Source organism: Trichoderma virens (assembly GCF_000170995.1).
Source record: "Trichoderma virens Gv29-8 chromosome Unknown TRIVIscaffold_92, whole genome shotgun sequence".
Classification (NCBI taxonomy): domain Eukaryota; kingdom Fungi; phylum Ascomycota; class Sordariomycetes; order Hypocreales; family Hypocreaceae; genus Trichoderma; species Trichoderma virens.
This window is the reverse complement of record NW_014013657.1, coordinates 670,882-690,301: the sequence shown is the minus strand read 5'-3', so window position 1 is coordinate 690,301 and position 19,420 is coordinate 670,882. Positions and strand designations below refer to the sequence as shown.

Sequence of the window (19,420 nt, the reverse complement as noted above, 5' to 3'; positions counted from 1 at the left end):
CCTACTTGCAGCTCTGCTACCGAATTCAGCTGTGTTCAAGCTGTGATTCACAGATTTGAGGGCGGTGAGCCTTTTCGCCTCCCTGAGTGGCCTTGGTCTCTCTCTTCTCTCCCCATCTGTCCTTCTTTTGCTGAAACATTCACACTAGGACTGCACAAGGACTACAGTGAGCAAACGGAATATATCGATGCGGCATCCAAAGTCGAGACCATGCTCTTTGTCGCCTACATGATCTCTTCACGCATGCCAGCATACCATTCCTGGAGCTTTGCACTCTGCATGCCCTAATAACGAAGTAACAAGGCTGTTTCTTCGGTCAGCCTAGAGACTGGCTCAGAAGAGTGTCGATAAAGGAGGAATCTCTACGGGAGCTGACTTTGGTGCTCATATTAACGAAATCAGGCTTTCCCGCAATGGAAAAGCCCTTCTAAGCAATTCATACCAGTTCGACCTTCTCAAGGTAAGCGTCACACAGCTACACTGTCAAAGCAAGACCAAATATCCATTCTTTATTGACTTCATTTAGAAACTCCAAGGGAAAGAAAACCAAAAACCAACTCAAAGCTTCAGATTCACATTCTGCCCAGCCATGACCCACAGAGACACCAAGATGGCCGATCCTGCTGCCCAGCAAAGCGATCTCACTGGCGCCAGCTTTCGGTTCTGGCACAAGACGATATATGCAAAGATGTATGCAACACGGGAGGCGAGATAACCAAACGTCAACAGGTTGAGCATCCGCACATCGACGCCAGCGTAGTTTGCTGCCAGCACACCGGATGCATACAAGCCAATAGTCTCAAAGCCGTTTTCCTGGGCGCTCTGGGCACGGATGATGCGCTGTTGTTGCTATATGGAAGACGAATGGTCAGCATCAACTCCTTTCTTGTCGGGTTTGGCGATGAGATGAAACGAAATGAAATGGGAACTCACGATTTTCTCCAGCTTTTCGTCGGCGAGAATAGTTGCCCTAAATTGCCGCGGATTGGCAGGGTCAAAAGACTTGCCTGCCAGGGAATAGGCAAAGGCACCGGGGAGCATGCATAGCAGAAACGCCGCGGGAACCTGATGTGGGATTGGGTCAGTTGCCATTGGACATGATACGGGATGCCTTTTTAAGGGCTTCATACCGTAAAGAGCGAATAGTTCTTGGAGAGATCCAGGCCTGCGATGAGACTCATCTTGACAGTTGTATGGATGATACGAGGGATTAAGTGAGGCGACTATGAGGTACAGCACAGAACCAATTCAGGTTATTCCCGACAGATAGGAGACAATAAGAGTCTTGGTATTTCGCGATGGTGATTCTTTTAAAGTAGAATTCAGCCTCGGTGTCCAGAGAGGCGGTACATGTTCAGTATTTAAATACTAATGGATATCCTCTGCGATGCTACCCCATACAGATTAATCGAAGCTACCAGGATACCGCTTTCTCCATTCAGTCTAAACACGTAATGCACACAACCTAGAAAACAAACCCCGGCGATCATTCCACGCCGATTTTCCTAGTCCTGATCAAGCATCGCCAGCTGTGCGATTCATTGCCAAGGAGACAGAAGAAGAAAAAAAAAAAAAGGCCACGATTTAGGTGCGTGGGGGTTTTGATTGGACCAGAGACAGCTTTGCCGACGACCCGAAGACCGACGCCGTTTTGCGAACCCTCTTGGAAATGGCCAAGTTGCCTCAGCGGGTAGCCTATTTGCACCGTTCCCGACTCCCTTTGGGGTCGGAGATTTTCGCAATGCCGAGGTGGCAGGCGTCGGCCAGTTTTGATTATAATTGTACACATGCAGGGCTAGGTGAGCTTACGCATTTGTTTTGTTATAGGATTCGAGACGCGTGTTAGTTCATGCTGCCTATTACTGTCTACTACGTCAATGGTTATTAGTTGTCCAATGCAAGTTTACAGTCACAAGTATACGACATGGTTTGATCAATTGTTTGGAAAAGCCACATCAGCGTTAACAGACGTCTGCCCTTTATGTACGTGAATTGCTCCAGTCTATATCTATGGCGAGCTGGTGAAAATGTAATGTACAGCTTTAAATAAACTTGAATCTCCAATAGAGCAAGAAGATAACAGAAAGAGCAAAGTAAATAGTTGTCCTGCCCATGCCTCTGCTCAAATCCAAGGGTATCTCCTCCTCCATATAACTCTTCACCTCTTCCTCTCTCTATCATATATCATCCTCCTTCTTTTCTCTTCATGCTTAGGCCGTAAATCTCTTGAGAGAAGTCTGCAGCGAAGCATTTACTCCTGTTGTAACATTGGGAGCCTGGTTGTATACGCTGAGAGAGTTTACAAGCCAAAAAGCCTCAGTAAAGGCTGAAGGATTGTTAGAAACGTAGTTCTCGCACGAGTTAGCCAAGGCGGAGCACTCGCTGTTCGATGCCCAAGCCTGGCCGGCCCAATCGCCACAAAAGGTAGTGTCGAAGATGATCTGGTTGTTCTTGAAGTAATCATCAAGGCTGCAGCCGTTGGCGCCAGTAAACTTGGCCAAGGGAAGACCCCAGCCGTCCGGGTTGGGCATACCAATGCTTATGTCGATGGGAATATTGGTTCGAGGGAAGAACCAAACGGCAATGTGGTCAGATGTCCACTCAGTAGCGTAGACTCCTCCTCGAATAGCATTGAAACCATCGCCGTAGTTCTGATTGTCCGCGGTTGATTGGCCACATCCCGAGTTGCTGCTATTGGGGCCGCAGTCGCTGTTGAGCAGTTGAGTAGACGGGTTAGATCCAGTGTTGCTAACCGTGAGGCCGGGGCCTGTATGAAGGGTAATAGAGTTGGTCGTCTGGGTATTTACACCCTCGATGATGTCGATTTCCCCCGAGAACGGCCAATTAGGGCCAACCATCCACATAGCAGGCCAGGCTCCACAGATGCTGCCCGGCATATGAGCAATATCGGCAATGAAAAGACCGTGAGTGAAGGATTGATGCGAGGTTACTCGAACCGACTTGCGGCCTTTTGGTGGGTTTTTTGTAGCGTCATCGACACCCATGAAGACGGCTCCAGCAGTAATCCCGGCCAGGCCTAAAGAGTTTGCAGTTTGAGCATCAACGTATTCGACGAACCCATGCGTCGGATCCGAGTCGGTGAAGAAGTCGAACTGAGAAAAGAAGTTGGTTGAGTCATAAGTAATGTCCAAGGTGTATGGAGAATATTGCGCGTGAGCAACTCTACCGGCAAAGAGTGAGGCTAGAGACAGGGCGAGACCTCTAGAAGCGTACATGGCGATGTTCCGACTATAACAGTTTCAGGGTATCTCAAAATTGAAGTATGCAAAACGAATGTCGTCGGTTGCAATGTGAGCCAGCCACAAGATGCAACAAGATCGAAGGCACGCCTAGCAGTGTGCGGATTGGTCAAGAAAGAGAACGAAAAATATCCCGATATCCACCTGGGTCCGGGAGAGAGTGCGTAAAAAGAAGTGTATATGGTATAACAGAAGGGTTGGTATAATTATGTAAATGAAAGATGTTGCTATGTGCTTGGATGAAAGAGAGAGGGGGGGGGGAAGCCGGGCAGAGGCCAGCATTGACTAATAAGTCAAGGTCAATTAGAATCTATTGATGGACAGATTGAAGCGTGATTGAATGTGGTTTGTTCAACAAAGGGCTGTTTGTTACTCAGTCAGGAACACCAGCTGCCGGAAGGATTGAACGGCCTGGGCTGAGAGTTCAGTGAGTGGGACTGAGGAAGTGAGATGAAGGTGAGGGCGGAAGGGGGCAGTCCTGCGTGTCAACGGCAAGCAAACAAAGGCCGTGGCCAAGGTCACTGGGGGGGGGGCATGTGGTCATCTAAATACAGACCACAATGTCTCTGGTTTTTCTTCTTCCCGTCTCACAGACAGGGTCCTCGTCTAATGAGCGAGAGACATTCTGGACCCCCAATCTCAGCCGCAGCACAGGCCCCGCGGCAGATTGGCCAGGGCCGCAAGAATTGATCCTTTCTGCGGTCAATAGCCATGATACTACTGGTTCTACTTGTGCGTAGTCCAGGTGCAATCAACGGCTTCGGTAGGCGCCAGAGGGAGAGCGGGAGTCTTGGTGTAATTGTGAGACGATGGTATCTGCGCCTGGTGGCCAATGAAGGGCTGTGGCCGGGGATTTCTCGCGGCTTGCGGTGCCTGGCATTGGCGCGGCTGCCCCTGATCAGCGCAGTCCACAGGCCCTGTGCCGCTAGCTAGTCAAGGGCCAGATATTGGATTATTAAGGCATGGACGGTTGAAGGCGCACTTGGTCTTGGTCATATTAGTAGTCCAGCTTCGTTCCGCTAGAAGTACTCGTATTTGCGAGCAGCTGCACGTATCTGTGGCATTTCAGCGATTCGTGGTTAGTTTTACCGCGTGAAGCAATCAAGTGAATTTTTGCATGAATATTAGGAACAAAGTTGGAAGGGCTTTATTCACTGCCATATGGTGCCTCAGGTATCTAAGCATTGACGATGCCCACAAACAAAGGTTCCGGAAAGCGCGTGCTTACTGCCTACTGCTTCCAAGTGAAGCGCGCGCGGCTTTGTAATTGCTAAAACAAGCTCTCTTTAACACACCGCTCATATGATGGGATATGTGTATCGACTATTTTAAAGCAGCCTATCAGAGCAAAAGAATAAACGCCAAAGAATCAAGGCTGTAACAAACTCTTTCATGATTGCTTTACAGTCATACTCGTGCATAGTTGCGGATATACTGATGCTCCTCTATATAGGTACTTGTATTCTCATTTTTACCACCGTGTTGGCAATAGGAACTCAGTGTCTCTCTGTTCAGTATATGGTTTGGCTACATCAATCAGACGGAAGATGGGCAACATGGCATCACCATCCCCCAAAACAGCGAAACTCCTGCCAAAGAGCAGAAAGCTGCATGGTGGTATTGTCTCTCGCATTGCACACCCAGCACCTCAAAACAACACCCTGAAAACCCCCAGACTCAGAATCATTCACCAAGACGTTATTTGTGTCTATTTGCCATACAGAAACCCGACAACAGCCGACCTGCTACCGGCCTTCACTCTGCCGTGTTATGCAAAAGTCACCATTCTCACCGAATGTGCAATTCCACACTCACTAAAAATTGCGATGCAACGTCAATATATAACACGAGAAGCCCTCAGTCATCATGACCAACTCCCCCGCCCACCATCAAACACCTTCTTCGGCCCTTTTAAATCCTCTCTCAGTCTCCCCTACACACAGACACACACACATATAACCTCCCAAACGAACTAAATCGTGCCATATCCATTCAATCAGCCCGCTCATCCCTAAAATCCATTCTAGTCCGGCCCGTTTCCCACTGCAGATCATGTTACTACTTGCCATCTCCTGATAACCTCATCGCCAATTGAGCACCCCCCTTGTCTCCATCGCTTATCTACTCCACGACTCCCCTCGACAGCCTTAGTGGGCCATGTCCTCTCGCATGGGTATACGGAGTATATCACCTGGACGATGATTCATCTCCCCCCATCTCCGGCAAATCACCCGCTGAGATCAGCAATCGCTCATGCACGGCATACTTGATCAATATCCGAGTTGAGACCGCCATTGACCAAGATCGACAACCAGCAGTCTTTTTTTTACATTTTCTAGCTTTCATCACCATGTGATAGACCAAGTTTAAAAAAAAGAAACTAAACCCAAATTTTTAAAAATACCAAAAAAACATCTCTATAAATTATCTCTTTGGAATATGTACCCAATCATAAAAATAGGGGGTGACTCTGATAGATGTCGCCTTAAGATTTTTTTTCTCTCCTTCTCCCTTCTTTTCTCTCTGAAAAAAAGAAAGAAGAAAAATCACCAAATGTTATGAGTGCCCAACGCCAGGAGACAGCCACGCAATGGCGCCCTATGGATCATGAGCCTTGCCTTTCCCTAATTTCTTCTTTCCTTTTAAAATATCCACCCCGTGTGTGTACCCCAAACCCTGTATGTGTTTGACATGGGAAGCGAACTTCTTCTCGCCCCCTTCTCTCCTTTTGACATCTCGATTTCCCGGCCGCGGTGCTGCCATCAACCATCCAAATCCTCCTGCTAAATGGGAGAATCGCAAGATGCCGGGCCGTTCAATAGAGATGAATATTGTGATTCGTCGCCTCGTCAGATGGTAGCCCCTCTCCAATCATTGTCAATTATATTCGTCCAGCCGTGCAGGAAAAAGGTGGGCATATTGATGCGTTGATACAATCAAGAAATATTAAGACCAACATCTATGCAACAAGCAAAAAAAAAACAAGATTAAAAAAAAACAGATGATTTCTCAGAATGCTCTGTGCTAGTGAAATGAAGCCGACGGCAAATGTGTTTGTTGTCTAGCTCATGGTTGAAAAGAGGGGTTGTGCCGGCACAAGATGTGAAAAGGGCAGGCCGAATTGTCGACCCCGTTGCAAGTGCAAGATGAAGGCCAGATTATAGCTTGACTCGCTGGCCAGTGAGTTTGAACCAGATGAGGGCCACAATCTCCTCCTTGAAGAGCTCCCAAGGGTTTCGGTTGAGCCAGTAGCTAAATTCCCGGTAGTGATACATCTCACCCCAGCAATCGCGGCCCCATTCGCAGCCAGCCATATTGACTACAAAGTCGCGATCTTTTTCGTTGTAGTGTATCCTGGTGTTGTTCAATCCGGATTCTTCTGCGCAAGCAGCCGTGGGGAAGCTGTTGATCATGCGCTGCGGCAGGAAGCCAATGTGTTGTCGAATCCAGGGCTGGGTCTGGTACAATTGTTCGAGAGCATCCTGCTCCTTATGCTCCCATTCCATGTGCTTCTGTTCATAGAGGACGGGGTCCCACCAGATATCCAAAAGTTGTTCGGTCCAAGCGCTGCGTCGAATAAAGAAGGAGCCCAGGTTGAATCCGGAGCAGTCCTGAGTGAGCATGAGGTTCACAGAGTTGATATTGCCATCACCCACAGGGCTTCGCGCCTCCGCGTCCAAGTACTCTTCTGTGGGGGGGTGGGTGATGTTGAGAGGGTTGAAGACGTTGATATCGCGGTACACATGACGGTCGAGGTGATTGAACAGATGATGCTGAAGAGAGTATGATGGCTCCATTACATAGGTGTTGAGATCCAGCCACCAGAACCTGGGTGTGTTAGTCAAATTGTGAAAGGGACGACAAGGGTATGCCTCATGTGGGATATTTTTTTTGCTTGCTCACCATTCAGCGTTGGGGTATTTGCGCATCGCAGTCCGAATGAAGTCGACCTTTTCCCAGCTTTCTCGCCACTCGTGCGCATACCGCTTCTTGGTCTTCATGTCGACAATTTCCAAATCGTAGCCCCATCGAGTGGCATATTTCCGCTTGTTGCGTACGCTGTCTCGTTCAATGGCCCACTCTCGAGCACCCTTCCACTCCATGACACCTCCGCCAACGTTGGCAGCCAGTATTATAACGAATTTCTCGCCGCCACCGCCCAGAGTAATTCGTCGCCACCAGTGAACGAAGCCGGGAGCCTCATCTATCCCTCTGTTAGCCAAAAGAACCACATCCAGTTGTAGGGGACGCAATGGTTGTGCTCACGAGTGCCATAGTACACCACAATGGTGCAGAATATGATTAGCGGAAGAAGAATCCTCCACTTGAGCCTTCTGCCAATGCGGGCAATGAAGGATCGTATCCTTCCGCCGGAGGCGTTCTGGCTGTATCCTTCTCGTTCATACTTTTCCCTCTCAGCATAGGTGTTGCCCGGGCCGGAGTTGAATCGTGGCAGGCTGCTGGATATGCGGCGCATGTGTCGGGTAAAGAAGCCCTGGTTCTGCGTCGAGAAGGACGGGTAGCCGTTGGCACCTTGCTTCCTCATCTTGGCGGATTCCCAAGAGCTGCCAGCGGCATTGGCAGGACTTGAGCGGCCGCTGTTGATATTCAAGCCAGGACTGGACCACCCCCCACCCGGGACAGGCGATGGGCTTCGAGACAGAGACATTGGGTCGGCGGGAGTGCCTGTGACAAAGAACCAAGGGAACACAGAGATTAGCCAGCGAGCAACTCCAAGTTTGCGCGACACAAGATGACGCAGGGCAGGCGATGCGGGAAGCCTGCAAGGGAGCCGGCGATGGGAGACGTACCGACGATAGGGGACAGCTGGGCCTGGTTGGCTGTGCGAGGATGGATGGACAGCAGATTGCCAGAGCGCACTTCGCTTAGGGTGTGGCTGCCAGCCGAAGAGCGCCGTCGGTGATGTGACGGCACAGGCCGGTCGTTGAAGGAGCTCGAGGAGCCGGCCGGGTGCCTTTGGGAAGCCAGGGTGAATAGCTGTGTTGTGGACGGTGGGAGAAGCTCGAGAGTCGACAGGTGTCGAAATACGGAGTCGGCGTGGCAGCAGAAGCGGGCTGCGTGGGCTTCCTGATACGGAGCCGCACTAGAGCTAGAGAGAGAGAGAGAGAGAAATGCAAGCAGCTCAATGCAGAGCAGAACGAGAGGCAGACGACACAAACTGGCTCCAGAAAGGGAGGGGCGCTGTTTCTGACTTCTGACAGGACAGAGGAGATCGTGAGAGAAGCCCCCAAAGCAGAGATCGAACCCACACCGGGACCAACTGTCGCAGACGGCGACACAAGCGCTAGCTGAGCAAATTCGCGTTCTGGCCAGATGTCGGTATGAGATATGGGATGGGATAGTCGAATGGGGGTCGAGGAAAAAAGAGGCGGTTTATTGGCAGGTCTGGATACAGGGTCCGTAGGGCCAGGTCGGTTCAGGCTTGGCTTTGTACGGGTACCCAGGGGCGGCTGAGCGCAAAGTACCTCGCCGTGCCCCTGGCTGCGCAAGTGCCGCAAAAGACGCCAGCCTGGCGCCTGGCCGAAAACGACGGGGTACAACGCGAAGCGGGTCTGCGCGGTAGCAGCAGGACGGGGTTACTTGCGCTGCTGTGGTGCTGACGATGCTTGATAAGGCCAAGTGCGTACCGGATACATGGCGGTACGATTCACAGCGCCAAAGCGGGCGTGGCGAGTATAGTACCCGTACAAGGCAGGGCTGCCACACAGTACCCAACAAGTACAAGTACTGCTGCAGCCTTCTTGCAGCAGCGCGACAACGGGGAGAATTTCGACGCCAGGGAAATCAAGGTACTGTAGTAGCGGCGCCAAGTACTCCAAGTGCCAAGAGCTAACATGGAACAGTTGAATGCTGAAAACGACGACGATAATTTTAGGAGTGTCAAAAGCCAAGTCTCTAAGTAGGTACATCATCGCTTGCGCCGCAGTAAAGCGCTCCAATACGGTTGGATTTTTCTACTTCTTCTCCCACGCACGGCCCCCCTTCGTGCTGAACTGGGCGGTGGCTTAGTTTGCTTATGGCACGGTGCCAGAAGGCGTTCTAGCGAATCGAGGTGCTTTTTTGCTGTAATAGGGGGCCGCACGCCTTGGTTAGAACTTCTCGTATCTGCGTTGGCGATGGCACGGTGGCAGTTGTGAGAGCACCAGTAATTAACAGTCTAATTAACCGAACAAGGCAATATCATGCATGATCCCGATTGCGCCTTTTACTTATTTTCTTTGGTCTTTTGTCATTGTGTTGGTGGTTTGCTTGCTTTCTTTTTCTTTTTGATTCAGGCTTAAGAAATTTGTCTGTTCTTTTTTTTTTTTTTTTTTTTTTTTTTTTTTCTGCTGTAGTACTGTACGTCCGTAGTAGTTTCGTTATCGCGTTAGGACGCACAACTGCAAGCGGCCACAAAATCCGGCTCAGGTGCGACGGTTACGGGAACCAAAATCACGACTGCAGCATCAATGTTATCGAGAACCCACTCATATCGCCGTGCAACAAGCACACAAGACTCGAAGCTCGTGCTCGTACCTGCACCTGTACCCGTATTGCCGTACCCGTGCTTTTTGGTGCCTGGCATTGCGCGATAAGGAGGATTATTAGCCGCTACCGGGGATGAGGAAATTTTAAGATTGATGAACCCATGCTCCTTGCGATTGCCACTGGCCGATGCACTCGGGCAGCATTTTGCCAGGCGCCCATCCATCCTCAGCTTCTTCCCTGCGTCGCTCAGGGGCGCGCCCAATCATGGAATTCGATTGCGAGATTTTCTCCTGCGTCCAATATTAAGGCGGAGTACTCGTACTTCGTACTTGGTTCGTACAGACCCAATAGTTTAGTGAAGTCTCGTATGCGGTCGGTCTTGCTCCGTGCCGGTGCAGGCATTCAACAGCGCCGGACCCTCCCATCCGCATCCTCCAGCAGGCCATTCCCACCGTCTTGTAGCGTGTTTAGCAACTTAGCTCAGGGTCAAGGCGTTCATTCGTGGGTCTCGATTGACTGAGCCTGTTCGGAGGAGACCGAGTCGTGGTTGCTGGCATGGCCCGTTGCGGGTTAGCCGTATGGCGTTAAATTTGATGTCAAGCAAGCATCAATGATCTCGTTAGTTTTGACAGGACATGGATGGCCTCGTATTACTAATCCTCCACGTCGGGCAAGGTTTGACGGAAACCCTCGTTACCCGGCAGTGGAAAGTAAAAACAGCCAGCTAATGCTCATGGCATGGATTTGCTTGGTCGGTAGATGTGAAGCTGAGAAGATGAAGCTTTTCTCGTATTTTCCAGACAAGAAAAAGATCTTCATCATCTACCAAGCCAAGGTGCCAAAATAAGGTCCATAAACGCTCTCAGCCGCAATGCTCCAACACCGGCCCTAGCCACAAGGCAGATAGGTAGGCCGTCAGCTTACTCGCACAGGTATTACCATTGACTTCATGTTGCCAATATTAACTTGCGCCACGGCACTCCGCTGCCGCCCTTGATTCTGGAGACTAGAGCGATACGAAGCCACAGGCAGATGGACATGCTTAAACTTCTTGATAGTGTACGCTAAATCATGCATCTCGAACAGAGTTCAGCATTCGTCACGTCTGCGTATGGCGTCAACCATTTGCCCCGCCTTTTGCTAAATGCATATTACAACCAGAGCCAACAGTGGAAGACGTCACTTGTTGGTTTTCTTTAGAGGCGATGGAATCCATCGTCTACATGTTCATCCTCGCCTAGCTACCTATACGATGCCTAGAGTGTTGAGTAGTATACGCGAGCAAGAGGCAAGTTACTACCTCTATCTTGGTATCGCAGAGGGCCGTATAAACGCCTGATCAATTTAATTCAATACTTGATACCAGCTGCGTTTTTAGCTCTGCGGATAGTGAATCACGCATAAGACAAGTAGCTCCTGTTCCTGGGCATTGTATGATATGCGGGGAGTCGATCAACGCAGGGTGGCTGAGACGTGTATCAAACGTGTGTACAAGTATGTGTGAGTGTGTGTGTGTCATTTCGTCTTGACTTGCCATTTCTGCCATGTCTTGCGTCGGGGTGTGCTCATGTGGTAGCACGAGTTGACCATTGTCCGTTGTTTCTATCATTAGCACCAACTAGGTTTGCATTCCTCTACACCTGGTAGCGTTGTAACTGAGCTATTTGCTTCTGTCGCCATGAAAATGTGGGTTAGCTGTATAGTGGCCGGCAACTTCTAGTTGGGATATGAAGCAGCTGCTTTGAGCTCAGAGCCAGAAAATCGCATGTTTCAAGCGCCTGCTAGATTAATACATGGGCTTATGATGCACGGTAATCCTCATTCCGAATCCATCCTACTCTAGTGTCGCACCGATCACACCATTGTCGTGCATATTCCCTACATAACCAGGCAATTCCAGGGTAGTGGAAGTTCGAGATGGTGGTGTTTTGCCCATTGCTCATCCAGATTAGCAGCCCGCCAGACCCCTGAGAGTCCCACAGCGGGTGTTGCGCAGTGGCCAAGCTTTAGCCGCCCGACAGGCGACAAGCGGCCAATCAGCTGGCCCTGGGCTGTAGCGCAGATGCTCGCAGCCAATCACATCGCGCATACCCGCTCGCACGGCGTCTATTTCATACCTGCAAGCTGCACCTCCACCAGCCAATCCGCCAGCCAGAATCGCCATCGAGCTCAAGGCTCCGACAAAAGAGCATGCGGAAACGCGCCACAAGGGAGCATTTGCCAGGTCAACAAGAGACCGGGAAGATGAAGAAGGCGATGGAATGGCCAGATTTGGGGCCGGGCCGAGGATCCAAAGTGGGGAGGTTGTTGCTGGCCATCTGCCCTTGTGCTGCTATTGTCTGCTGATTGTTCCTCTTTATCAATCATCTGGCCTTCACTTTCTTGCTTCAGTTTCTATTTTCTACTCTTACGGATCGGATTGTCATCTATTGTCGATTGCTGATTGTTGATTGTTCATTATTGGGATTGGCGTTGCGTTCAGTTTGCTCTCGCTTCACACCACCTCTTTGTGTTCTTTGTATATTCTGTTTCCTTGTCACCGATACATTGGCGATATTTCTTTCCCCGTCACCTGGCCTGGTGCTCGTGATGGTTATGCTTTGATTCTCTCTATATCCTACTCTTTTTCAGCGTATCACGAGTAATTACGAGATACACGACTACGTCACGATCACGCGCTCGCTCCGAATGCTTTCGCTTTACATCATCTAACATGTCCAACTACGGCAAACTTGCGGAGCCTGTGAATGGCAGCAGGCTCTCTACGCGGACTAGTCGGTCTGCTATACCTCGTCACATTTCTTACACTTCTTCAAAAAGCCGCCGGACGGACGACTGGGAAGACTGGGAAGACGACGATGTTGTTACGCTGATAGACGTCGACGAAACCCCGTCCGCTGATAACTCCGACAAGAAGCTTCTTTTCAACAGCCCATTTTTAAATATGAGCGCGAGCAGTTCCTCTGCGAATACTCGCAGTCCATCTCCCGTGGAAAGCGACAGCGCATCAGTCAGCTCTGACGAAGATGTCACGCCGATCGACTCCGCGATCCAACCCGGCCTGTTGGCTCCGCCACCTACTCCCGCCTATATCCTCACAAAGCCTGCAAAAAACCCAAGCATAAAGCTATCCATGAGGCGATCAGCCGCCAAGGTCAACCGCCCAATATCAAGGAAGCCCCCAAAGCAACGAAATGCAAAACTTGGAATCAAGCTCATCACGGACATGACAAAGCTGAGACGTCAAAATCACATAGCCGGCCAGACAAAGTCGCCCGCAAGGCGAGCCCCAAAGTTTGTTGATGCGGCTGCTCTAAGAGCTCTAGAGGGATCTCCGAACCCACAGTCTGTTGGAAACTGGAATTGGCTGAAGAAAGATGATGCGGATCGTGTGGCTGATTCTCCGCTTCAAGTCACTCGCTCTCCAGCGGAACAGCTTTCTCCAGAAGACAGACCAATAGTCATTGGAATCACTCTACCCTCGGATGAGGTGACAAGCCGAGGAATCGATCCTCTCACGGCAACAGTCAACAATATCGATACCCCAAGTGGCGGCATGAAAAATCCATACCCCTTTACATTTCAAACTGCCAATGACCGAACAAATGGGCCCGCCGACTCTCATCAGCTCAAGTCGGTCTGGTCTCCAGACACGCCTGAAACCGCAAGCTCGTTTAGCACCATTAGATATCCTTCAAGCATATACTCGCAAGCATCTATGGCGCCAGTCATGGGCCTTGGACTACGAGATACCGAGGTTCCCCCTGTTCCTGCTGTTCCAGCCAATTACAAGAGGATGACAGCGGCACATCAGCGCATCATGGGTATGGAACGCCGAAAGAACGCGGAGGAGGAAGACGAGTCTGGGACTCCTTGCACACTGTTCGAAGAGGATGGTGTCACGCCTTTGAAGTCTGCGCTCACTCCCCAGAGTGGACCTGGTTATTGGGAATACCATGTGGTCACACCATACGAGAGAACCTCTTTTGCGAGCCGGAGAACCCAGATGTCACCTCTAAATGAAAGAGGATATCAGATGGCCAGATCGGCAGATAATAAAGGGGACCAGGGTTTAATGTTGACTCCAAAATATATTGCGAGCCCACAGTCCTGGAAAACCCCCACGTCAGGAGTCGAAGCGAAGCAAACCTTCTCACCTGTTGAAAACCAAGAGCAACGAACGAACGCTACAGTTAACCCCATTGAAGGAAGCCGTGCTATCTTGGGACTGTCAATGTTGGAAAAGGAGCACAGTCAATCCGAATCTTTTTCTGGAGCCGTTATCTCGAGAAACGTCAAAGGAAAAGGCCTGGACAATGAGTTGCATAGCGGTGGAATAGAAAACTCTGATATCTTGATTACACTGGCAACGGATGAAGACATGAAGCCGTTCGATAAGTCCGGCGTCGTGGGCGAGAGCTCAACACTTACATCTCAGTCGGGTAGCCACCAGCAAACCTTCTCCGAGAGCCGTGAGGCGACTTCCATGAAAACCTCAACCTCCGAAGAAGTCCATAGATACAACTACACCTCTACTTCTATCGAATTGAGAGAGAATAAGACCTCATCGGCTGACTCTCAGTCGAAACCTGAATTGAAGCGCGATCTCACCCCTCCACCCAGGCCTCAATGGGACGAAACCCAGGCTCCGATTCTTAGAGTGCCGGCACCTCGCCAGACTCCACCACCGAGGGAGGGAGTGGTTCAACAAGCTGTACAACCTATCGTGTTTCATATTGAGATAAATACCGGGGAACAGAAGCAGAAGTTTGTTGTTGATCGTGTCGCGGCGAATTCGACCCCCACTATAAGGATTCCTACTCCTCGACGGCGGACGCCATCACCCCGTGGAGATGTCTCCGAGATTGCGACTGTAACAGAATCAGCACGGGGTCCTTTGAAGCACGATGGGTCAGATACTCATGATATGGTGCATGGCCTGGGAATAACCAATCTGGCAGCCCACAATCCGCCTCCGCCGTCATCGGAGAAACAGGCTGGGAAGGACATCAAATATCAAGCAGTCTTCCCACCGGACCATCATTTGCATACACAGCTCTCTCCAAGAGAAGTGTCAGCTCTGGCTACGTCGAAAATATCAACAACGACAAGAAAAGCCGCAATAGCAACCGAAACATCGGCCACAGCATCAGACACGACATCAAACGCGACGTCAAACACGGCATCAACCACAGCGTCAACCAAGTCACCAAAAAAGCTACCAATTGCAGCACCTATTGCAGCAGCAACAACAGCAGCAGTTGCAGCAGAACCAATCATATCCGCAGCATCAACAAGAGAAATACCAGCAACTTCACGAGTAGCTGGTTGGGAGACTGATTCACGAGCAGTTGATCAAGAAACAAATTCACGAGCAGTTGGACAAGAGGCTAATGTGGCTGCCACATCGCTCTCCCGTACTAGCATACTCTCCTCACAAGACGCGCATCGTATCGAACAAACCCAAAGATCTACACGGGAAGCGTACAACACTACCCGCAAGGCATCATCCTCGATTCGAACAGGAGATGTCTCCATTTCATCGCGTAGTGTTGAAGATGCCTCGAACAATGCATCCCGGTCTGCAGGACTTCAGCGATTGGAACACAGTCGAGAGATACAAGCTTCCACTATGGCCCATTCACACGACGCCTTAGAGCAACAGAGCCGTTTCTCCGTATCACCAACCTCTTCGAAATCACCTAATGTAGAGAGAGGCTCACGGACTGCTCCACGACATGTACGTGCGGCAAGCAACTTTGTGTCGTCAGTGTTGTCTCGGCAGCGCTCTCCTGTTGATCAACGCCGCGGTGGTAGTGACGCTCGCGCTGTACAGCCGATTGAGATCATGCTAGAAGAGCAAAGGGGCCACGAAGACATGCCAGCAAGTCCAGAGAGAGCATATGTGACAATAAATGAAACTCATCCTGGGAGTGGCAACTGGGCAAGGGCCGGCTCTCCGGTTCTGGAACATGGATATACGGAGCCTCTGCCTGCTCGCCCTGTTGGAACATCTCTGTCACAGTCACATGCCGACGAACTATCGGGTAAGGAACACAAGATTGAGAGAAAACGACGGCGACATGAGAAGGAAGAAATGGTAGCAAGACGAGCCGGTGGCCTCTGGAGAGGTCGAGGTCCGGTGTCAAAGAAGGGTTGTTTTGGCCGCACTGGACCCGAGGGTCGCAAGAAGAGAAGAATTTGGCTATTCATCATTTGCATTCTTCTACTTCTCATCATTATTCTGGCTGTTGTATTGGGTATCGTCCTTAGCAGACATCATGGATCAGGCAACAAAACCGAAACCTCTGGACAAGACCCGCCCTCTTCGACATCCCCCTCGACGCCCTCCACTCCGATACCCTCGTCGATATGGGTCAATCTCACGGACTATCCTGCCATGCCAACTGGTGTGTTGACGTTTGTTGGACCGAATAACACCATCGCCAAGAGTGACTGCACGGAGCCGTCGACTCTCTGGAGCTGTTCTCTACCGAAAGATTCCCAGGCGTCTGTGTCTCCTTTCAAGCCAAACCAGCCAACTCTCATCTTCCAAATTCAGTGGGACAACAGTACAGAGAAGGCGTGGAACATTCCTAACGGCGCTCCACCAGCGGCCATTTCTCAAAGGGACACGAGCAACAGCAACTCTTCCATAGACGGATTCAATCCAGACCCGAGCCCGCCAACTTTCCAAGAGATGTGGTTCTTGGGCGAGACAACAGATAATATCCAGTCCAGTCAAAAAGCAGGAGAGCCGACACCCTTTTTTATCAGCGTCCTCGAGTCGGTGAATGACACGGTCAAGTCGCCATCTCTGAGCCGACGAGCTACTGCTTCGAACGTCAATATTTCGGACATTATTCTCCCGCCGGATTTGCAGAGTGACGGCACCCCTGCGCCTGCCGTGATGCTCCCCAACCCGGTTCAGCAGCCAGTCCGACTGTTTGATCGCGGCTTGCCGACTGAGCATTATGGGTTCTACACATACTTCCAACGGACCATTTTCCTCAAGTCTGTCACTGTTCTCAAAGACTCGGGCCAAGGAAACGTGCCGGTAGATGAGGACGGTGGCTGTAGTGAAACCGAGGCCAACCATCTCGTTACCTGGGCCGAGACTCGCATGCTTGTGCAAATTTGGACACGGAAGCTGAACAGCACAGGGTCCTTGTTGGCGGCAGATGGCAGTGAGGGCATTGATAACTCACCTGAACTAGTCAAGCCAGGCACAATGCCGTATCCGGTGACTGTGACTCTTGACACCCACGGCGGCGATCCCAACCACAAAGTTGTGTGGGAGTGGCCGATGGATGACCGCCAAAAGCTGAACATTAGCGCTCCAGATCTATTAGTCAACAAGATGGATGCTGGAGGGACATGGATCAACCACCGGGGCAGCGGAAATGCCAAGTTTGGAGGATTCGATGGAGGCACTGGAGGTTGCAAGTGCCAATGGGTAAACTGGGAATGAAGCGGGTGTGAAGAAGGGGCTGTAACAACGACACTACGGAAATGTGCACATGATTCAATGTTTTTCCTTTCTTTCTTTCTTTCTTTCTTTCTTTCTTTCTTTCTTTCTTTTCTTTTCATTTAGGTATACTAATGGGGAATATGTGATGAAAATGGGTTGGGTATTGGCATATTTGCCCGTCGAGTTTAAAAAGTGCATTAGAATGGCGTTGCTCACTTTTGAAGAGCCTTTTGTTTATCAGATCTATACAGTTAAAGTAAAAATAAATTACGACTAAAACATGAAAATCTTGTGTTGAGCATTAGCTTGATCATGCGAATGGAGTGGTATTAGACATCCTTGGATATTGTAGAGAACGGAGCCCCACAACTCCGGGCTCCGTGGTGGGAAAAAAAAAAGACGTTCAGCCGGGACGGATCCGAAATCCAACGTCTACTAGACATACCAGCTATAAAACAAACTCCAAGGTCTCCCCTTTATCAATTCTCAGTAAATAACCTGTTTTTAAGTAAATATTCGTGGAAAACCGAACAAGAGAGAGAGAGAGAGAAGAAGGAGAGAGAGAAGGAAATGCTCCCACCAAGATGCCATCCCACGGCCTTTCAACACCGGCTCACTTTACACGGCATCTCAACTCTTAGTCGCTCCGTCTTCGCAGCCAAGAACAGCAGGACGAAGCAGCGCTCCCTGGTGACTCTGGCGATTGAGACGTCGTGCGATGACACGGCGGTGGCGGTACTCGAAAAATCGGCGGGAGGGAAGACGAGGCTGCTCTTCAACGAGCGGGTTTCGTCGGACAACCGGGCGTTCAAGGGGATCCATCCGATGGTGACGGTGGAAGGGCACAACACTGCCTTGGGACCGCTGGTGCAGAGGGCGTTGGCGAGTTTGAGAGAGAGCGCGGTAGAAGAAGAAGAAGAAGAAGAAGAAGAAGAAGCGAGTAGTGTCGTTGAGGCAGAGGACGTGAAGAAGAAGAGGATGGCGAGGAGGAGGAAGAGCAAGGTCAGGGTGCCCGACTTTGTGTGTGCGACGCGGGGGCCGGGCATCATGACGAATCTGGCTGTGGGATTGAACGTTGCAAAGGGGCTGGCGCTGGCGTGGGACGTTCCGCTGGTGGGCGTACATCACATGCAAGCGCATGCCTTGACGCCGCGCCTGGTTGACGCCCTGGAGGACGAACAAGGAGGAGGAGGAGGACGACGACGAACATCACCATCGCCATCGCCGGCCTTCCCCTTCCTCTCCCTTCTCGTCTCCGGCGGCCACACCCAGCTCATCCTCTCCACCGCCCTCACAACCCACCGCATCCTCGCCACAACCGCCGACATCGCCATCGGCAACCTCCTCGACCAGACCGCCCGCGTCATCCTCCCGCCCGCCCTCCTCGAGTCCAGCCCGGACGTCATGTACGGCCGCCTGCTCGAGGCCTTTGCTTTCCCACCAGGCGCCGACACCCCCGGCGACTACGCCGCGTTCTTCGCGCCGCCGGCGTCGAGGCAGGAGGAGATTCGCGAGGTTCCGTCTGGCTATGGGTGGACTGTGCCGCTGCCGTTTCGGAACTCGAGGAAGCTTGCGTATTCGTTTTCGAGTATCCATTCGCACGTCCATAACATTGCTGCTGCTGCCGCAAGCAACCGCAACAGCTCCAGTGATCATGACGACTCATCTCCCTCCACTTCCGACCCGATGCCCCTCGAAGAACGTCGCGCCCTCGCCCGCCACACCCTCCGCGCCGCCTTCCAGCACCTCACCAGCCGCCTCATCCTCGCCCTCCAAGACTCGCCCTCCCTCCAGCCCCCCTCAGAACCAATCAGAACCCTCGTCGTGGCCGGCGGCGTCGCGAGCAACCGCTTCCTCATGCACGTCCTGCGCACGACGCTCGCCGCAAGGGGCTTCCCGGACATGCGCATCGTCGCCCCGCCGCTGGAGCTGTGCACCGACAACGCCGCCATGATTGCCTGGGCCGGCATGGAGATGTTCGAGGCGGGATACAGCACCGAGCTGTCCGTGCGGCCGATTGCAAAGTGGCCCATGGATCCGGATGTTGGTGGCGGGATACTGGGGGCCGGCGGATGGGTGAGGGAGGAGGAGTGAAAATCGGTGACGCTATGTAAGGTGATGAATGGTTTATTTGTTTGATGAATATGATACCTCCTTGGTGTTGAGGTGCTGGAGTTGGATATATATAGCCTGTATGTGT

General features: G+C 51.2%; 4 protein-coding genes across 4 annotated transcripts; 1 reads left to right on the top strand and 3 right to left on the bottom strand.

The window, feature by feature from the left end:
- Window positions 1-484: 484 nt before the first annotated feature.
- TRIVIDRAFT_74594 (uncharacterized protein) lies at window positions 485-1,302 on the bottom strand (the record flags this gene model as incomplete). The annotated part of the gene is made up of 3 exons (XM_014094160.1): window positions 485-849; window positions 934-1,065; window positions 1,131-1,302. The coding sequence occupies 3 exons, from the start codon at window positions 1,179-1,181 to the stop codon at window positions 559-561; spliced, it is 474 nt and encodes a 157-aa protein (XP_013949635.1).
- A 908-nt stretch (window positions 1,303-2,210) lies between these two features.
- TRIVIDRAFT_39075 (glycoside hydrolase family 16 protein) lies at window positions 2,211-3,236 on the bottom strand (the record flags this gene model as incomplete). The annotated part of the gene is made up of 1 exon (XM_014094159.1): window positions 2,211-3,236. The coding sequence occupies one exon, from the start codon at window positions 3,234-3,236 to the stop codon at window positions 2,211-2,213; it is 1,026 nt and encodes a 341-aa protein (XP_013949634.1).
- A 2,439-nt stretch (window positions 3,237-5,675) lies between these two features.
- Window positions 5,676-7,929, bottom strand: TRIVIDRAFT_184845 (glycosyltransferase family 34 protein; the record flags this gene model as incomplete). The annotated part of the gene is made up of 3 exons (XM_014094509.1): window positions 5,676-7,088; window positions 7,164-7,464; window positions 7,527-7,929. The coding sequence occupies 3 exons, from the start codon at window positions 7,927-7,929 to the stop codon at window positions 6,419-6,421; spliced, it is 1,374 nt and encodes a 457-aa protein (XP_013949984.1).
- Window positions 7,930-12,552: 4,623 nt separating this feature from the next.
- Window positions 12,553-19,302, top strand: TRIVIDRAFT_112308 (uncharacterized protein; the record flags this gene model as incomplete). The annotated part of the gene is made up of 8 exons (XM_014094158.1): window positions 12,553-12,738; window positions 12,877-13,874; window positions 14,562-14,837; window positions 15,417-15,510; window positions 15,736-17,195; window positions 17,889-18,123; window positions 18,175-18,868; window positions 18,920-19,302. Coding segments are annotated over 8 exons (4,326 nt in total), but the record flags the coding sequence as incomplete, so codon positions are not given.
- Window positions 19,303-19,420: the final 118 nt, after the last annotated feature.